This window comes from Camelus bactrianus, chromosome 1 (genome assembly GCF_048773025.1).
Source record: "Camelus bactrianus isolate YW-2024 breed Bactrian camel chromosome 1, ASM4877302v1, whole genome shotgun sequence".
NCBI classification, from domain to species: Eukaryota; Metazoa; Chordata; class Mammalia; order Artiodactyla; family Camelidae; genus Camelus; species Camelus bactrianus.
The window spans coordinates 108,015,885-108,036,730 of record NC_133539.1 but is presented as its reverse complement, the minus strand read 5'-3'; the positions used below and the strand labels follow the sequence as shown (position 1 = coordinate 108,036,730).

The window sequence follows — 20,846 nt, the reverse complement described above, 5'->3', positions numbered from 1 at the left end:
TAGTACCCTGCTCTCCAGTCTTCAGTCCACACAGGTTTTGGTCTGCCCCTCCCTTGCTTGCCTAGTGCGTTTCCTGAGCCCAGTCCTGTCACCTCCACCTTGGGACACTGTGTTGCTCTAGCAGCTCCAACCTGCTCATGCACAAGGCCTGTTCTCCGTTAGTGCATCTCAACTTGCGAGCTCAGACTGCTTATAACAATTATTTTTTAAGCACCTGATTGTGCATTCCTCACCCCCCTCCTATTTTTTGGCTTATGTATATTTTTGTCTTCTTACTAGGTGGTGAGTTCCTAGGGGCAGAGTTTCCTGGTACTGCTTTTTGGCACCAGCAGTAAGACTGCAAGCCATTGGAAACTGGGAAAAGGAGACTCCTGGGCTTTCAGAGGCCTCCTGGCTAAGGAAGAATCACACAGGTTGGTTAGCACGAGGCTCAATAGCTTAAAATAGCCTGGCAAATCCAATTTCTGGGGTGTGCCAACCTAGGATCTGGCTGTTTTAGGGATGAGTGTGCTATAGTCCATACAAAAATAAAAGTACACACAAGCTTGTGGGGTTCCCCTGCCTTTTGAGGAAGGGGTCTAACAAGTATCTTACCAGGTTGTAAAATCTGGATGCTGAGAAGGGTGTATGGCTGGGCCTCCTATAAGGTACAGGAAACAGCCCAGTAAAGCACTTGGGCAAGAGGCTTTTGGAAGCCTGCGGGGGAGATGGTACTAGAAGTTGCCTCTGAAAAGCTGGTGGCCAAGGAGACATGAAGCTGCGAGACCTTGGAAGCTCTGTCAACAGACCAGGCCATGCGGAGGGCAGAATGCCTTGAGAATGGTGGCAAGTCTTCTCACCGGCTGCTGTTCAGGAATGCCTTTCCTAACTGGTGGCCTTGCCCTAGAAGGACAAAGAAAAAGGTCTTGGGTTTACTGAATGGAGCGCTGACAAGTGCCTGTCTGTAGACTGAGAGCAGATAACATGGTGAGAACTGAGGTGAGGGTAGGAGGCACTGGGAGTGTCCTACTGGAACCGTCCCTGCCTTTAGTCAGTAAACTAATTCGCCCTGAGCCGCAAAGCTACTGAGTGGCAGAGCCGTGATCTGCACCCCACAGGCGTGTCTGAACCCTGAAGGGTTGGAGTGGGGAAAAGTGGTGGTCCGCCCCACTGGGGACTGCGGAGCTGCTGGGTCTGGGAAGGTTTCCTACCTTGTGCACGGCGGCCAGTCGTCCTTCTGAGTTGCTGGAGTAACGGGAGCCCACCCACGACGCAGCCTTCCACGACTTGTGTTTGCATCTTGTTTCCAGCTTCTCTTCTGACCGTGTCTTGGTCTCCCCAGCCCACTCCTCTGCCTCTGGAGGCACTGATGCCTTTTGAAGGGGTTCTTTAGATATGGTTTGCCCAGCCAGCGATGCCTGTGAAGGCCTCTCACCCAATACCCTTGATGGAGTTGTTGAACCAATCCAGACATCACCTGTTTGACGGATGTGTTTTATGTCCCTCTGGTTCCAGAGGATTTCTGGAGGGCTGTGGCTTTATTCTTCCAGTGAAACTACTGGTCCTCACGCTCTTGCACCTCCTCTGCCAGCGCAGGATCCCCACCGTTCCGAGCAGGAGCTGTGGCCACTTCATGGGTAAAGCCTCAGGCTGGGGCCTCTGTGGGGTCCACAAAGCCTGCACATTTGGGAAAACATGGCACTGTGGTAGGTTGGTACTGACAATGTTCCTACTGTCCTTGTGACCAGAAACACCTCCTTTACGTGTCCTTGGGAGGAGAAAGCTGTCCTTTAAAAAGTGACGTTGGGTAGAGACCCCTACAGGGCCAGGCACTGAGGAGGGCAGGGATGGAACCTTACCTGAGTTTGGTCTGATGCGCCTGAGCGGCCACTAAGCCTTTGTATCCCATGAAGACACGGTTCTTTGTTTGGTAGATCCTTTTCTGGGAGCAAGGCCAACAGAGTCACAGTCAAGTCACATCTAGGAGGTTTGCAAGCTTATCCCGAGGTGGAGTCACACACTCTCATAAGCATGTTACCTTCAAGATGAGCTGCCACAGAGACCATCCTCGTCACCTTCCCTCCTTGGCTGCCTGGAGAGCGCACCTGCACAGACATCTTAGGCCATCTCATTCCCACAGCGCAAAGAACATGCCAGGTCCATGAAGTGTAGGGTGTTTTTTTCAGAGTGACATCTGGCGGCAATGTCAAGAGAAACCCTCACTTCCGCAGCCAAGCAGAGTACCAGTGGTCCCTAAGGGCACTGCTTGGGAGTGACCATGTGTGAGCGCAGGGCCTGGACTCAGGCGGGGCTGGGGCCCAGCTGCTGCTCCCTGAGTGCCGCCTCCGAAACTCAGCCCACAAGCGCTTCCCCTTAGACCACAGCCAACTTGACCACCCTCACTCTCCAGGGAAATCCAAGTGTTAAAAAACTGATGAGCTAGTTTTAAAAGTCTTCTCGCTTGAAAAGGTAAAGCCTCACTGATAAATGACACGGCAATTTTGCCATCATTTAACAAGTTATCTGAAAGAACAAACTCAGTTTTTGGTAAAAGGGGAATGCCTCATCACTCTGTTGCAGCAGGACAAGAAGTCACCTCTTTGAAGCTTTGCCTTGTAGGAACAACAGGATGACTACCACGAGCCTGATTTTTGAATAGTTTATTAAAGGAAAGGTGAAGCATCAGTTTCAAATTGTACAAAAGGAAAAAAACCTCATATTGCAAATGTACAATTTACAGAATTACTAGCAAAACCAATCAAGGAGACACTGAAAATACAAAAATTCGATTGACTTCAAACTGAACTGGAAACCCATTGGAGTAGATATCACGCCTTTTCTGTTGCATGGTAGTCTACAATTCTAAGTCAGCATCTGTTTTCCACACGAAATTGTCAAGCAAAGCATCAGGCTGTGCAGGTGCCGGGCCTGTCCCGGCTTGCTCCCTGGCCAGAACCACAGGCGGGCAGGGCTGGTGCGGTAGACAGTCCAGTCTTTCCTGCCCCTTCACTTCTAGTGAAAAACCCACATTTCTGGAAGAAAGCGAGACCCCCCCCACCCCCCCAACTGGAGCCCAAGAATTGCTAAATTAGCAGATAAAACATTTTTGGTGACCCAACGTTTTTTTTTTTAGAACTGTACAAATGTTGAGAAAAGTTTGTTTTGTCTGTTTACTAAAAGGACGAGTAAAATAATCCATTTTGCTTCCCCACATAAAGATAGTCATTGGATGCATGGATTTTTTTTTTTTTTAATGCTTTTAATTTTTGGTAAAAAGGGAAAGCCTCATCATTCTGTTGCAGCTACTTTAAAAACCAGCCCAGAAACAGCTGTGGAAGGATTGGTTTGGAAATTGAGGCTTATTTTAAAAATCAAAGGAAGAAACTAAGTGGGCTTTTGAAAACAGTAGTAGCAGCAAGTCAGAAAAGTCTAAGCAGAATGTAACTCTAAACCACTGAAGGCTGTCCTGAAGAGTCATCATAATTTCTCTCCCCCAAAGAATTATTCTTAATATGCACGTTTAACACTGAAATGCAGCTGTATTTCAAGGTAAGCTTAAGAACTTCACCCTCTAAGCACAGACTTCTATGCAGCACATACTTCTATAATTGGTAAACTGAATTCACAAAATTAGTGCATAAAGGTATTAAGTGCATGGGAAATAGACACAGTTATGTTACACTTAAAATTACTTTTCAATGGTGAAGGAGTTCTTCAAGATTATCTTTTTAAAAAATGGAAGTCCATGTAACTTGAATTTGGCAGGGCATGAAATAAGTGGTAAAAACAGCAAACTGATAACTTGAGAACCATTTTTGTTTTACTGAGAATACTTTATTTGCTGGTAGAAGTTGCTAAAAATGCACAGAACAAATACCAATAGAAAATGTACTGTATTTGAATCTCCCTATTCTATATAAAATGAATGGTGTACAGCATCTGTTGGAAAAATGGCTGCATGGACATTTCTTATTTTATGCCCCCTTATAAATAAAAATAAACCTTTTTATTCAAGAGTATATAAAATCTGGGAATTCATATCCATATCCACAGAGGGTGTGTGGTTTTTGGCAGAGATGCACTGTCAGTTTCATCTTAGCTTGTCAATATTCTGCTCCTCCGTATTTCTGTATCCCACAAGGTCAACCAAATCCAGTGAGCTCCAAAACACTCGTCGGCAATTAGGATGAGCTGCTGACTCATAGGTTTAATAAAAATGGTTAGCTTTTAAAACATAAAAAGGCAAAATGTTAAAACGGTTTTAAATTGTACAACAGGAAAATAAAGTTAAAAATATTTTTTTTTTACTCAATGCTGAGTTTTCATAAAACAGGTGTATAACAGTGTTTATCTTGACAGTTGTTTTAAAAATTTAAAATTTCTTCCTCCCTCCAGAAAAACACACACATCTGTATTGGGATAAGTCCAATAATAGGACACAAATGATTTTTCAGGTCAGTCTTTCTGAGGTGACATTCACCAACATTCCCTTGGGTAATTTACATGCTCCTCTTCTGTCACTGCAAAAAGGGATTGACCTCAATCATTTGATTAAAAAACAAACCAGATCACATCAAAAGTGTTTTTTTTCCCCATACAAGCTATCACAGTATATAGGCCTCTAGCTCTAAATAATAGAGTTCCAGATTTGTAAGTTTTCTTCAGATTTCAGAACATAGGCATTCCAAATCCCTAGAACAAAATTGAAACACAATTATTAACTCCATACATAAACAAGACCTAGAAACCATAATAAAAAGTAGTAATAATTTAATATTTACTGAATCGTCTTCTATGATAGCTGCAGAATCAAAGAAATCTGGCCTCAGCTCAGCTCTCTCTCGCCGATTTCTTGATGGGGGCTGGAAAGAGAAGCCAGTTACTTAATTTTTTCCTGAGATGCATTAAGACAATGAACTGTAATGGTCAGCTAATATTTCTAATGGTATCATAAAGAACTGTTAAGGGTCAATTTTGAAAGGAAAAGACTACAGCTTTTAAAGAAGCAAACATTTAAAAAAAAAATGATGTTTGACTTCTAATTATCACCTAGACCAAAAATGGCTTTCAAATTATAATGAACTGAATGTGTAAATGCATATAAATTATTTTTGGGCCTATAAATGAAGAACATTCCTTTCAATCATGGAATAATTGTAAGACTGATCAAATACTAGGGGACAAAACTTCACTAAATTCCCCAAAGCAGGTAAATAGAAAGCTGATAGGGAGGTTGCAGATTGGAGTGATGTGATCTCATTTACATTTCTTACCAAAGCTTTTCATTATGGAAAACTCAAAACATACAAGGCAGAATGTTATGGGCTAAACTATGTCCCCTCAAATTAATATGTGGATGTCCTAACCCCTAGACCACAGAATGTAACTGTATTTAGAGGTAGGGCCTTATTTAAAGAGGTGATGAAGGTAAAAGGAGATCATATGAGTGGGTTCCATTCCCACATGATCTATGTTCTCATAAGGAGACACGCACAGAGGAAAGATCATGTGAAGACAAAGGGAGAAGATGGCGATCTACAAGCCAAGGAGAGAGGTCTCAGAATGAAAGCAATCTTCCAGACACCTTGATCTCAGACTTCTAGCCTTCAGAGCTGTCAGAAAATAAAATTCTGTTTAAGCCGCCCAGTCAGCGGTATTTGTTATGGCAGTGCTAGCAAACGAACACGTTAGAGAAAGCAGTATAATCCACTCCCGTGCACCCATCATCCAGCTTCACCAACTGTCAAACATTAGGCCAGTCTTGTTTCACTGAATCTCCTGTTTTCTCTTCTCCATGTCATTTCACCTCTGACTACTTCAACATGTATCTCTTAACAGATGGAAACTTAAAATAAATAACCATCATATGTTCCTGACAAAGCTAATAATTTCTTAATATCTCCTACACTTAATCCACATTCAGATTTCCTTATTTCAAACCTGTCTTTTCACACTGAACAAATAATGTTCATATTCTGTATTTGGCTGCTACATTGGAGCACGGTGTGGTACTGTCAGACAAAGACAAAAGACAGATGCACATGCTGTGCTGACAGACAAATCTAGTGTAAGCTGTTCTTCATGAAGGTAGTAAGACGGAACCAGTTCCTGTTATTCCAGAATTCAAAACCTGACTGCCTTGAAAGCAAGCTAGGAGAAACAAGCTCATCCAAATGCCCACAAGCCCAGCACTGGCCCTGCCCACTGTTGGTCACTGTTCTCTCCTCTTCCTCTTACAGGGTTCTGAAAACAGGAGTATAGTCTTACACCAACACCATCACATATTTTAACAAAAGAAAAATGTATTGAATTTTCTTACCAGATCAATAACCATTGTGTCTTCAAATTCTTCATTCATATCTTCTAACTGGCTCCGGGATGACATCATTACATCTTCAAAGATGGGCTCAGCATCCTCCTCCATTAGGCCCCGACTGTTAAGGAAGAAGCACATTCAGAAATCTGTTCATAGAATCTGTTCATAGACTCATAGAATTTGGAGTCCTGGCTCTTACATTGGGTCTTCTAACCAATGAAAGCACACCTTCCAATTACAATCTACAGACTACACAAATTATGATACTGAACTCTAAGGTAGTTAAGGCTCATTCATTTGGTTCACTCAAGATTTCATCTCAAATCATCAGAAGGAAGTATAATTTAAATGTAAAAACGGTAGTTAACATTCATTTAGCTGTGAGTCAATTCCCGCAAAACTAACTCATGGGAACTATTATTACCCAAATTTACACATGAGGACCCGGAGGCAGAGAGGCTTACCCAAAGCCGCACAGCTGGCAAGGGTGGCACTAGGATTTAAATGCTGAAAGCCTCAAGAGCCCATGCCCTCCATTCCTATTCTACACTGCAGAGCAGACCCTGAATTAGGATTTTAACTCTTCTTGTTTAAGACTGAACATCAAAACTCAAGTCATTACACACAATGACCAGCATCACAAAGCCACCACACCCCTGTGACGGCTGATGCAACACTTACACGGCATGCCTCACTCCAGTCCTCACTTTCATGTAGTTCATTCCTGTTCTGTCCTTCCGGTTTAAATCTTCTAATTTCGGCTGGCCTAACCAAGAGATCTGCATCTGGGGACTAAGAGAGGGTACTATTATTCATTTTGTGGCAGCAGATGATGAATTTAGCTGATCAATCCTATGCTAAGAAGGCCAGAGGTGGCTGGCCTAATCGCCATGGAGGGGGAGTTAGCTGGGTTTATTCCAGGGCCAAGGGTGAGATCATCATCAAAGGACCTGCCTTTGCAGAAACAGCAGTAGGTGGGAGACCCCCAAGTACTGACGAGAAGCTGGCTGTGGCTGAAGCTGGCTGTTGTTAGGTGTGAAGACAATCAGAACATGATATCCCAAAATATGCCTCTCTGAGATTAAAACCTATTTTGAGATGAAGGTAATTAAGCAGTAATGCAGAAAAAGCTTCCTCTTTTCTGCCTAAGGGTGGGGAATAAATTCTCCTTTTGCTGGAGACTCTTACCAGCCCAGAGATGGCACCAGAGGAACCTGCAGACAGACCCTGTTAAACCCTTATCTTCCTAGTTAAGGAAGATGAGGACGACCTAGCCCTACCTGGACTAGTCCCAGTCCAAATCACTTTCTCTTGTCATTTCTCCACAAATACTGTTCTTCATCTAAAAGGAATAAAGCTTCCTGCTCTGGTCACTTCTTCATTCTTTTGTGAAGGCTCCCAGGTACATGTAAAAATTTAATAAAATTTATATGCTTTTCCCCTATTAATCTGTCTTTGTCAGTTTAATTTTTAGACCTGATCAGGGACCCTAGGACAGTTGACGAAAACTTTTTCCTCCCCTACAGGTGCTTAAATTATCAGCTTCATTCCCCAAATCCCCGCCAAACAAGAGCCCTTCTCAGACCTCTGTATCCAGCTGCTGCCCAACTTACAAGTGCTCCTTGCTGGACACTCAGTCCCCTAAGGGACAAAAATGATGCTGGCCTGATGGCTCAGAGCTCTCCAGAGTAGAACAAAGAAAGGTAGAACACATTTTTCTCAGTCGTTCTGAGGAAACTGGGAGTCAGCATACCCTGGGCCAAACCTTCACTTGCACTCTGTTACTGGCACATGAACACTTGCATAAACATGCCTCCTGGGAATTCTACAGGATGCAAATTTTAATGATTTTTGGTAGCTAAAATTTGTCACATGAAGTTCTCTTGAAGCAGCATTTTTATATTATGTGAGGCTACCACCTTGATTCAACTTATAAACCTACAGCAGGGAAAGACAGACCACAGCCAGGAGGGACTGACAAGGTAAGGTCAGGGAAGCAAGGCAGGCTGCTCAAATAAGGAGGAACCCACCCTGTAGGAAATGGAGTGGGAGTGCTGGTCATAAGGCAAACTACCCTCCAAGAATGCTCAGTTATGCAGTAGTTGACAGTGATATCCTTTCAGGTTTGAAGAAAAGCAGACCCTCAGAGCAAAGATTCTTTATGAAAACCCAGGATCTGAGTACTTCTAACACTGCCTCTTCCCTGTTGAGTTCAAATGAGAATTGTCTCTCTTATCCATCAAAGTAACTCATAGCATGATTCTAATATGAATAGAAACACAAGTGAGGCGCTAAGAGACTTTCAAAGTTGAATGGAAAACAACAAAGAAAAAGTTAAGGTTTTTTAGCAAAATCATGCCATTACCCTGCCTTTTCGACAATATTCAGTGCCGTGATACTAGAAAACATTTTAATTACTAGTGTGGAAAAAGTTTCTTACAGTAAGGGCAACAATTCTCAGAATTTATCATTACCTTAACAATTCTTAATCTGTGAGCAGTTCAAGTTTAAAATATAAACTTAACCAAGACAAACTACTATTAATTAAATGGATCATAAAAGTAACATATAGTCTATTTGGTGTTCAGACTAGGAACAACCTTACCAGAGACTGTTACAGGCTCTCTTACCAAGAAAATAAGCCTGCATGTGTTCTTGGGGAAATCTCTGAGAAGAACTAGACCTGCTCAATCAATCTGCAAACTCCAAATGGAATCAGCACTTACTGAGACGGCACGCATTTAAAAGGTCTCTGGACTTTGAGGAAATGATATGCACACATGTTTGTAGACTTATTATACATCTTCTAGTATAAATTATTAAGCTTCTGATTTGTGGTTTTCTCACAAACTGACCAGTAACATGCACGGATGAAATAATTTTCCTTACTTTAACAGCTGAAGGTTTTATGCCAAGAAAGCAATGTTTTAGTACTTACTTGTGTAGAAAGTCGGGTTCAGAACCATGTTCAGACTCGGGTTCCTGAATCTGCTCCCCCATGGGCCGGCTATTTTCCCGCAGCACAGTGGAAGTGAGCTGTGGTGCTGGCAGAGGGCCAGGGGTCTGTATCATGGTGTCAGTCCTGTTCAGCCACGTATTATCCAGACTTTCATCTGAAAAATTCCAGTCAGTCACAGAGTGTCACGGATGGAATGAACTCTGGCAGAAGTTACAGCACAGATTTGAAGAGCATGGCAGTAGAGTCAGACTGCCTAGGTCTGAATTCCAGTTATAGCACTCCCCTGTGTGACTTCGTATACGTTATTAATTTCCAAAATTCAGTTTTCTCATATACAAAATGGGGATATCAATACCCGATCTCATAGAGGTTGTAAGGATTAAATGAGGTAATGTAACCATCAAATGTTAGCTATCCTCACGTTATCATCTCTTCCAAGTCCTTCCATCTCTAAGGATTAATTCCCCGTAGAAGAGGAAGAATGTGGCCAGTAAGAGACCCCACTAACCTTCCTTTGCTCAAGCAATAAAGGGCCTATTTACTGGGCCTTACAGGGGTCCTAGGCAGTAGTATCTAAAGTCTGCTGGCTTTCACTGAGCAATCAGCAAATCCCGTTGCTCAGTTATGCACTGGTCACTAGAGAAATAACCCTTTATTTAGCCAGGCTATCCATGTGGGGATGGGTTGAGGGACTCACTATTTTCATGCCTCTAAGTTCTACCTCTTTAGGGAGGCCTTCCTGGATCACTCCACCCAGCCCCCACTTTCCATTCTCTTTTAGCTTCTAGAGGTAATAGAATCATTCCTGCTCACTTAGGGCTTAATTATACACTGTCATGCATTGGCAGGTGATTTATCATGTGTATATGTTATCTCGGTCATTAGATTTAGGTTTCTTTCAGAGACCAGGAACTACTTTTTCCTTCCTCTAAAGATCATTTGCAAAGATTTGAACAGATTAAATTATTTATAGCATTATTTGTATACTGAAACTAAATTCTGATAAATACTACATAAACTTTTGCCTATAAAAATCCTAAATTGCAGCTGGCCCTTAAACAACACAGTTTGAACTGCACAAATCCACTTACACATGGATTTTTTTCAGTAAATTTGTGCCCCAGTGCTACATGATCCACATGTAGTGGAATCCCTGGATGTGAAACCATGTATATGGACTGTAAAGTTATCTATGGATTTTCAACTGCGTAGCTGGTTGGTGGCCCTAACATTCCCCCCACCCCATTGTTCAAGGGTCAACTGCATTGTCTTGATATGGGAAGACCTAACAAAAAGTATTATTGCTATGTTTCCTTCTGAAGAATTTTAATCACAAAATACAGTAGAATCCCATTGTTTTTCCTCCCCCATTAAGTCATAGAAATGGGTGCATGTGAGGTTCCTCCTCTGCCATCAAGAATTCTATCTCAGTGTATTCTCAGATTTATAAAACTCACTACAGAATCTATTATTAGTCAGCAAAGGTATGTTTCATTTTTTTCATACCACTTTTCATTCAATATTTAATTCAAAACTTACCCTCTGGCACTTAAAATTTTATGATCATAAGAATGGCATCATTTAGGTTCTTAACCTAATACACCTGGTAAACCATCTTCCAGCTCTTTACTACAAGTGATCTTCTGCAGAAGACCCTTCCCTGATTCATTAAGAGTATGGTCACTCCCTGTACGTTCCCAGAGAACTTTTTTGCCCCATCAGAGCACTCACCATGCTGAACTGAAATTACCTGCTTCTCTGTCTCCCCTTCTGTACTATGAACTCCTTTATTAATGCCTAATCTCCAGCATCTAGCACAGTTCTTAAGAAAGTGCTTGGTAAAGACTCATTGAATAAATGAGTAACTTTGGAAGAACTCACTTTTCTTGAAGATATCTTCCTAACCCCTAAAGACTCCTTAATGAAAACACTTCTTGCAAAGCTTTCTCATCTTTGGGATCAACTTCAAGATGACAGAACAGAAGGACGTGGAGCTCATCCTCTATCACAGATACATCAAAAATAAATCTACATGTGGAACAGTTCTCACAGAACACCTACTGAACTCTGGCAGAAGATCCTGTACAAGTGGAACTACAAAGAAAATCATCACAAAACTAGGTATGAGAAAAAAAAGAAAAAGGAAATTGGGATGGGAGCTGCCCCTTAAGGAGGGAACAATGAAAGAGGAAAAGCCCCCTCTCCAGCCAGGAGGTTAGCTGGTACAGAAGGGGAGCTTCAGAGGCTCAGAGGAGAGCACAGGAGCTGCTGTGTGGCAGACAGAATGGAGAGAAACTGGTGCAGAGGATCCATGCAGTCCCCACCCCGAGACACCAGCCAGCTGGTGCCTGTTGGAACTGGGTGCTGGAGCTTGGGCTCCAGAGGACAGACCTGGGGAGAGGACAGGGGTTGACTGTGCAGAGGCAGCCTAGGGGGCAGGAGTGTGGTATGGGCTAAGGCTAGGAGTGTGTGCAAGGGAGCCTGAATCCGCCAGAGAAAGCCATAGAAAGCTCTACTGTTGGGTGCACAAAAAGAGGGGTGCAACACAAGAGGGCGTGGCTTGACTGTAAAGTCTTCATGCAGGAAGGGAGGGTAGGGACGTTGCCACAGCATCCACCTTTGCCATAAGCCCACAAGGCATTCTCTGGCCATACAGGCCCTATGGTTAATGAGCTCTGTGATCCCTCCTAACAGGTGATAGATGACACTACAGAGGGCACTTCCCAGTGGGGAACTGCAGAGAAATACCCAGTGGCTCCTCTCCCAGTGAAAGCACTCTAGTCCTGCTTACCATATACAGCAGCTCAGAAATGAATCTGGGGGCATCTACTCCAACAACTGGGAAGCAGACCTGGTCCTTGACAGGGCTGTAACAACCACAGAGCAAAGAGAAGGCCCTGCTCAACACCCACCACAGGCTCTAGACAACACAACACCAATCACATCCCCAGTCAAAAGGATAACAGCCAGCACACACGAAAGAAAGGTGTGGTAGCCATCCACACGAAAAACAGCCCTTGCAGCAAAAATATTAGACTCACAGTCTACACAGGAACACTTCCACATAAAAACAGCCCTTCAAGCCCCAGATAACTGTTACCTAAATTCATAGTTAGAGAAATATGAGTAAAATGAAAAAGCTGAGGAATCACACCCAATTAAAAGAACAAGAAAAACCCCTGAAAGAACAAACAATGAAATAGACCTCTGTAGTCCACCAGAACTTGAGTTCAAAAAGGAGATGATAAAAGCACTGAAGGAAATAAGAGAGGTCATTGATAGAAATGCAGAATACAGTGAAAAGGAAATAGAAACTACAAAGAGGGGCTAATTAAAATTAGAAAACAGTGCTGAGTTAAAAACCAAGCTAAAGGCAATCAATAGCAGCCTAAATAATGCAAAAGAACGAATGAGTGACTTAGAAGATAGAATAATGGAAATCACCCAATCAGAAGAGCAGACAGAAAAACAAATTTAAAAAAAAAAACCAGAAAGTAATATAAGGGACCTATAGGGTGATATAAAGCTTGCCAATCTATATGTAATAGGGGTCCAAGAAGGAGAAGAAAGAGAAAAAGGGATCAAAAACATATTTAAAGAAATTATGACTGAAAATTTCCCAAATCTAAAGAAGGAACAGATATCCAAGTATAGGAAACACAGAGGGTCCCAAACAAGATGCACCCAAACAGACTTATACCAAGACATATTATAATTAAGATGGCCAAAGTTAAATATAAAGAAAAGATTCTAAAGGCAGCAAGAGAAAAGCAAAGATTAGTTACAAGGGAACCTCCATAAGGCTATAAGCTGATTTCTCTACAAAACATTGTTGACCAGAAAGGAGTGGCAAGACAATATATATAAAGACCTGAAAGAGAAAAATCTGCAACCTAGGATACTGTACCCAGCAAGACTATCATTTACAATAGGAGAGATAAAAAATTTCTCAGACAAGCGAAAATTAAAAGAATACAGCAATAACAAACCTATCCTAAAGAAATATCAAAAGGTCTTCTCTAAATAGAAAAAAGAAAATCATAATTGGAAATGTGATAATTACAATGAATAGCAAAAGAATAACATGAAGATGTTAAAGGGAATAGCAAAATCATAAAATGCAGTAGAGGAGCAAGAACATGTAGATTTCTTTCTTTTTTTAAGGATGTGTTTGAGCCTATATGATTACTAGTCTAAAGCAAATAGATATAGTAATGGGTTAACATAATTGAAAACAGGGTAACCACAAATCAAAAGCATACAATAAGTCACAAAAACCAAAAAGAAAAGAAGTCAAGCTAACACAAAAGAAAATCATCAAACCACAAAAGGAAAAACAAAGAGAAAAAGAAAGGAACAAAGAAGAAATACAAAATCAACTGGAAAACAACGTTTAAAATGGCAATAAGCACACATTTATCAATAATTACCATAAATGTCAATGGACTAAACGCTCCAATCAAAAGACAGAGTGGCAGATTGGATGATAAACAAGAGCCTACAATATGCTGTCTACAAGAGACCCACTTTAGGGTGAAGGACACATATAAATTGAAAGTGAGAGGATGGAAAAAGATAATTCACACAAATGGAAATGACAAAAAAATGGGGGTAGCAATACTCACATCAGACAAAATATACTTTAAAACAAAGCTTTCTTATCTTCATCCCAAACAGATGAAACTCTTTTGCCTAAGGATTCTAGGCACATAACCTACCTTAGTTACTTGGTAAATTTCAAACTGACATGGAGCAAGTTTTCATTTTTGCAATTTAATGATTACCAAATTAGGTTATTTGGTCCATATATTCTTCTCTTAGTCCTAAGGATGATAATACTAACTGCTCCATTAGTGCATGCATAGTGATCTAAATTCTCTAAGCCTTCGTTTCTTCTGTGTAAAATCGGGGTAACAGTGTTGAACTCAGAACCGATTTATAAAACATCTATATAGCATTTATTATTTGCCAGGGAGTAACCTAAATGCTTACAAATCTTAGTTAAATAAATGATTAAATGATATAATGCATGTGAAACACATTCCTGGTACATAGCAAGGATTTGAAGAATGCTGGGTTACATTTAAGAAAAGCTGTGAGCAGAAAAAAATATAGGTAGAAAGATAAATAGACGCTAGATAAATAGAGGCTGTGCTAGAAGACATTATCAAAAGGAAATGACTGGAATCATTCTTTTGAGAAAAGTTCAGGATCTTATACTACAAAGACAGGGTTTTGTTATTTTCATTCTCTGGACAAAAGGATTTTAAATCCCCAAACTGAAACTTGAAAGGAAATCTTAAACTTTAACATTAATGTTGTAAATATTTTCAAATCTTTTCTTCTCTGTGAAATATACATTCAGCCTAATCCAATGACTGATGCTAGATCAGAGGCATTACTATGTGATGAAGATATTCTGACAGCAGCTAACACTTACTGAATGCAACTTATGTGCCAAGCACTGTGCTAAGTAAATGTGTGTGTACTAAGTGTTTTATTTGAGAGTATCTCATTTAATATTCACAACAACTAACAGGATAGGTACTCAGATCACTCTTCATCTGATCAGTGATTGAAGCTTAGAGAGGTTAAGTAATGTGCTCAAAAGGGTACACATACAGCTGACAAATGAGAAAGCCAGGTATGAATTCCAGAACTCTGATTTTAGACTTTGCGTTGCCTCCCTAATGATAAGAGAAACATTAGATATAAATTCTAATTAATTTTGCTAAAGATTTTAGCAAAATCTTTGATAAATCACTATTTCTTAGGTGAGAGGCTGAAACGTAAACAGAAATTTGTAAAAAGGAGCAACAGAGTATGATTCAAATCACTGCCTTCCTCTCTTGGTTTGGAGACATTTTATTAGGAGAAGCCTGGAGACAGGAAGATTATTTAAGAAAGCAAACTAAAAGAAAACTCAAAGTAAAAATGCTTAAGAGCAATGCTTTGTTTTAATAAAGCAATTTTTAGTCTTTTTGGATATATGAATATCTAACTACTGATCACATTTTCATGGCAGTTCAACTCCCCATTTCCCATAGCCCATGAGGGTTATAAAACCAGATTTGGCTATCACTATTTTAATATACAAAAATAAATTATCCAACCAAGGGGCATAAATGGAAAGTTGTTCTGGGTATATTCAATATACTGCAGAGTTCTACCCTCAACTTTCCAGAATCTCTCCTATATTAGGATGAATTCTGATAGAATACCATTATGATTGTCTTATTTTAAATTTTAATGTATTAGAGGTCTATGGTAAGGGAATCAATTTTATAAACCTTCCTAACCATCTGCTGTTTTTCTCTGTGCCTGTCTTCCCCTGTGCTCCATGCTTTTTCATCTTCTTTTCCTTGACCCTCTTCTGTTCCACTTTGTCTGTTCCAGCCTTTGTGCCTGAACCTCTCAGTGTGTATGAAACATATAAGGAAGTAATGTGCTTAACAGTATTATCTTACTTCAACAGATTATTTACCACTTTATATTACCAGGCACACTATCTGCCTCATAGTATAAAGGCACACTCACCTTCTACTCGTTTTTTGTGAAGTGGAGGTCGTCCTTTCTTATTCCTTACTGAGGAGGTTTTGCTGCTGCTACTTCCACTGTTCACAGACATTCTATCATCTTCACCTCCAGTGACTAACGAATTTCTATAGGAGATGAGTGGAAGCCATACATCTTCTCTCCTTTCCATCATCTGTTCCGTAAGGAATTTTTCTAGGTAAGAGTGACTAGAAACACAACAGAAGCAGTTATTTTTATGGAAGCAGTTCATGCATCACTTACTTAATTTTTTTTCATAACACAAGGCTCTCTCTGAAGGTTCTGAAAAATCCTTAAGGACACACACTAAAGTGTTAACACTGGTTACCTGTGGAAAGAGAGGGATTGAGAATTTAAGGTCTTGCTTCACATATTCCTGAAACACTTTTACACGAGCAAATGTATTATTAAGGTGTATGTGTGTGTGTGTTCTTTTCTATATTTCTTCCTTTGTTTTTAAATACCAATGTTCCAAAAAAAAAAAATCAGAAGTTTGGCTCAAAAACTTTACTAAATTTTCTTTTCTTTTATAGTGTTCAAACCAGGGCATGATTTCTAGAATGGTAGGGTGAGGAGCCTAGCATATGCTTTACCCAGCCAAACAATCTTTTTCTTGTGGTGGGTGCTGACAGTAAGGAGGGGGCTATGCATGTGTAGGGGCAGGGGATCTATGGGAATTCTCTCTACTTTCCCCTCATGTTGGCTGTAAACCTAAAACTGCTCTAAAAAATTAAAGTTAAAATAAATAAAATAAATTAATTAAATCAGATGCTTCCCTATTAGTCTGGAAGACTGTACCCGGCCAAAGGCTGTCATTCTCAGGAACAATTAGAAAGGGAGCTTCCAAGCTGCTGGTTCCCTGGCTGACCATGGGGCAAAGTACATACCTTGAACTGTGATAACAGCCTTCAAAAGACACACATATATTCAACAGTAAAAGGTAAACATCTAACTTGCTAAGGAGGTTTAAGTACACCCTTTGATTAATAAGAAGCTTATGCTGACGCAGGGTGACCCCTACGGATCCAAGCTAAGTGATAAAAAACAAGGGGAAAAAAGATCTGAGTAGGACAGCAGAAGCTGCATACTGCAAGAGAAATAAGACTTTATAGGGGCTCAATATATTTGAGCTAGCAGAAGAAAAATCAGTAATCTTGAAGGTATATCAATAAAGATTATGGGTAATTTGACAGGAATCACATAGGAAGAGCAGAGAAGAAAAAAATGAAGAAAAATGAACAGTGCCTGAGAGAAATGTGGGATATCATTAAGTATACTGACACGTGTAATGGGAATACCAAGAGAAGAAAAGGACAGAAATAAATTTGAAGAAATAATGGCTAATTATTTCCAAAATTGATGAAAACATTAACCTACACATCCTCAGAGCTCAACAAAGTCCAAGTGGGATAAATTCAAAGAGATTCAAAACAAGAAAATGTTGAATGTCAAAGACAAAAAAAAAAATCTTGAAAGTAATAATAGAAAAGTAATTCATTACACACAAGGGAACTCTGAGAAATTTAAAAGCTGACCTCTCATCAGACAAAGTAAAGGCCAGAAGGTAGTGGGATAACACAGTCAATGTGTTGAAAGTAAAAAGCTATCAAGATATCTTATATCTAGTAAAACTACACTTCAAAGCTAAAGATGAAATAAAAACATTCACAGATGAACAAAAGCTTAAGAGAATTTGTGGCTGGCTGACTTGCCTTACAAGAATACTAAAGGAAATTCTTTAGGCTAAAAGCAAATGACACCAGAGAGGAATCTGAATTTGCATGAAAAAACAATGGTAAATACCAGGTAGTTATAAAAGACAATACAATTGCATATTTACTTATCTTTTATCCTCACTGATTTAAAAAGTAATTGTATAAAACAATATACATTACTGTGTTCTTGGACCAATAACATAGAAACGTATATCTGACCACATACACATAAAAGGTGGATGATAGGAATACTCTACTTTAATAAAAAACAAAATAAAAATGTATTAGAGTAAGGAAATGATATCAGATGGTATTTCATACCCATAGGAAAAACTGAGGAGAACCAGAAGAAACGGTAAATGAGAAAGTTAATATAGCAAACTCTGTAAGTAGCTACTTGGCTCCCTTGCTTCTCTCAGCTTATTTTAAATTACACATGATTATATTAAGTAATAATTATAACATTGTATTTCTGGGTCTGTAACATATTTGGGTGCAGTATGTGTAACAAGAATGACACAAAAAAGGGAGGGAAGAAATGAAACTATATGAGTAAAATTTTTATATTTCTTTAGAATAAATCTGAAGTAAATTTTGGTAAGTGAAGATGTATATTGTAAGGCCTAGAAAAACAATTAAGAAAATAACTAAAAAAAATAATTAAAGATTTCTGAATGAACTAAAACATTACACTAGAATATATCCATTTAATATAAAAGAATAAAAGAGGGAAAAAACAAAGACATGGACATACAGAAAACGAAGTATAATGGAGAGATTGGATTAAAACAGAAAACATGATCTAACTACAGGCATACCTCATTTTATTGTGCTTTTGTTTTACTGCCCTTTGCAGATACTGCGTTTTTTACAAATTGAAGGTTTGTGGTAAATGCACTATCAGATAATGGTTAGCATTTTTAAGCAATGAAGTTATTTTTTTTTAAATTGAAGTATGGACATTGTTTTATAAGACATAATGCTACTGTATAATAGTCTACAATAGAGTATAAATATAACTTTTATATGCACTGGGAAACCAAAAATATTGTGTGACTTGCTTTATTACAATATTCGCTTTATTGCAGTGGTCTGGAATTCAACCCACAATATCTCTGAGGTATGCCTGTATATGCTGTCTACAAGAAACACACTTTAGATTCAAAGGCAAAAAGGCAGAAAATAAAATGTAACAGTAACTAAAATGGAGTTAGAGTGTTTACACTAGTATCAGACAAAACAGACTTTAAGATAAAAATGACTAGAGACAAAGAAGTCATTTTATAGTGATAAATACGAGTCAATCCATCAGGAAGACGTCACAATTATAAACATACATACACCTAACAACAGAGCCTCAAAATACATGAAACAAAAATTGAGAACTCAAAGGAGAAATAACAATTCAATAATAATAGTCAGAGACTTCAATATCCCACTTGCAGTAATGTATAGAATAAAACAAAAGATCAACAAGAAAATAGAAGACTTGAACAGCATTATAAAGAAAACTATAAGCAAACTGGACCTTCAGTCTTCTTGAAACAAGTCAAATAACAAAATAAAACAAAATATAAATAATATAAAAGGAGAGAAGAAAGGGTTACACGATGGCTAAGCCAGTGTTTATACACCTTTGAACTACAGAATAAATAATTTCAACTTAATTCAATCTTGCAAATTCTAGGGTACTGAAAGGTAAGAAGTCAAAGAGAACTAGTATAAAAGCTAGAAAGAAAACTATAGTACCTTAAAACAAACTAAAATAGCCTGAGTTAGCAATAGTAATTATATCTTGGTGATTAGACTTTTTTCAAAATTTAAACATTTAAAACTACAATGATATCATGATAAAAGCCACTTGTCCCACAATGTGCAACTTACACAGTCTTTTTGTCTTGTCGAAGAAGTTTAGAAGAAAATTCACTGAGTACTTCCAGGAAAGCCAAATTTGGAGGTGGATATTCTTGTCCTTTTTGATTTTGGTATTTAAAAGCAAATTCTATGCCATCCCTGAAATAAAAGAAAATATTGTCTTATTTTTCCAAATAGCTAGTATAGTTACTCAATGGGCTAGAATCTCAAAAACAGTTGGGAAGGCAGGAAGATCATCACTGAAAGTAGTAAAATCTGATAAACTCAAATGGTAAAATAATGTTAACTTGTATGATATTTGCATAATACTTAACTTTATTATTTACAATGAAAAATTTTACATTGTGAAAAATAATAAAAAATGGCTAAACAGCCACAAAGCTAGGTTCTTAGAGTTGATCATGGTACCAAGCAGCTGTGAGTTTTTGTAAGCTGAAGTTTTCTATCATTCAGTTTTCCATTATAAAATGAGGCTGGCCAAATCAGCACTGCACAGTATTTCTTTTTTCTTTTTATTAAAGTACAGTTGATTTATAATGTTGTGTTAGTTTCTGATATACAGCAAAGTGGTTTAGTGTTTATAAACATGTATGAAAATAGTTAATAAATAGTTCATATGTATATATATTCTTTTTCAGATTGTTTTCCATTATAGTTTATTACAAGATAATTAATATAGTTCCCCATGCTAGTAGGACCTTGTTGTTTACCTATTTTATACATAGTAGTTTGTATCTGCTAATCCCAAACTCCTAATTTATTCCCCCTCAGACCCTCTTTACCATTTGGTAACTATAAATTTGTTTTCTATGTTTGTGAGTCTGTTTCTCTTTTGTAAGTAAGTAATTTCTATCATTTTTTAGACTTCACATATAACTGATATATGATATTTGTCTTTGTCTGACTTACTTCATTCACTTGGTGTGAAAATCTCTAGGTCTATACATGTTGTTGAAAATAGCATTATTTAATTTCTTTTTATGGCTGAGTAATATTCCATTGTGTGTGCCTCTCTCTTTCTATATAACAACTTCTTTCCAATCATCTGTTGATTTAGGTTGCTTCCATGTCTTGGCTACTGTAAATCGTGCTGCTATAAACACTGGGGTACAAGTTTGTTTTTGAATTAGAGCTTTCTCCCAGTATGCCCAGGTGTGGGATTGCTGGATCATATGGTAACTCTATTTTCAGTTTCTAAAGTAATCTCCATACTGTTCTGCATAATGGCTGCACCAACGTACATTCCCAACATTACAGGAGGGTTCCTTTTCTCCACACTCTCTCCAGCATTTATTAGTTCAAGACTTTTTAATGATGGCCATTCTGACTGGTGTGAGGTGATACCTCATTGTAGTTTTGTTGTGTATTTCTCTAATAATTAGCAATATCGAGCATCTTTCCATGCGCCTGTTGGCCATCTGTATGTCTTCTTTGGAGAAATGTCTAT

The 20,846-nt window shown here is 38.9% G+C and overlaps 1 protein-coding gene across 2 annotated transcripts in view; it reads right to left on the bottom strand.

Annotated features, from left to right (window-relative positions):
* Positions 1-3,177: 3,177 nt before the first annotated feature.
* STAG1 (STAG1 cohesin complex component) overlaps positions 3,178-20,846 on the bottom strand; it is a 327,098-nt gene continuing 309,429 nt past the window's right edge. For both annotated transcript variants that reach the window (XM_010947702.3, XM_074370861.1), the window contains 7 exons: positions 19,409-19,537; positions 15,792-15,997; positions 9,234-9,408; positions 6,977-7,087; positions 6,299-6,413; positions 4,761-4,841; positions 3,178-4,671 (listed from right to left, as the gene is read on the bottom strand). In XM_010947702.3, coding sequence (XP_010946004.1) covers positions 4,648-4,671; positions 4,761-4,841; positions 6,299-6,413; positions 6,977-7,087; positions 9,234-9,408; positions 15,792-15,997; positions 19,409-19,537 — 841 coding nt within the window. In that variant the 3' untranslated portion in view covers positions 3,178-4,647. The remainder of the gene's footprint in view (positions 4,672-4,760; positions 4,842-6,298; positions 6,414-6,976; positions 7,088-9,233; positions 9,409-15,791; positions 15,998-19,408; positions 19,538-20,846) is intronic.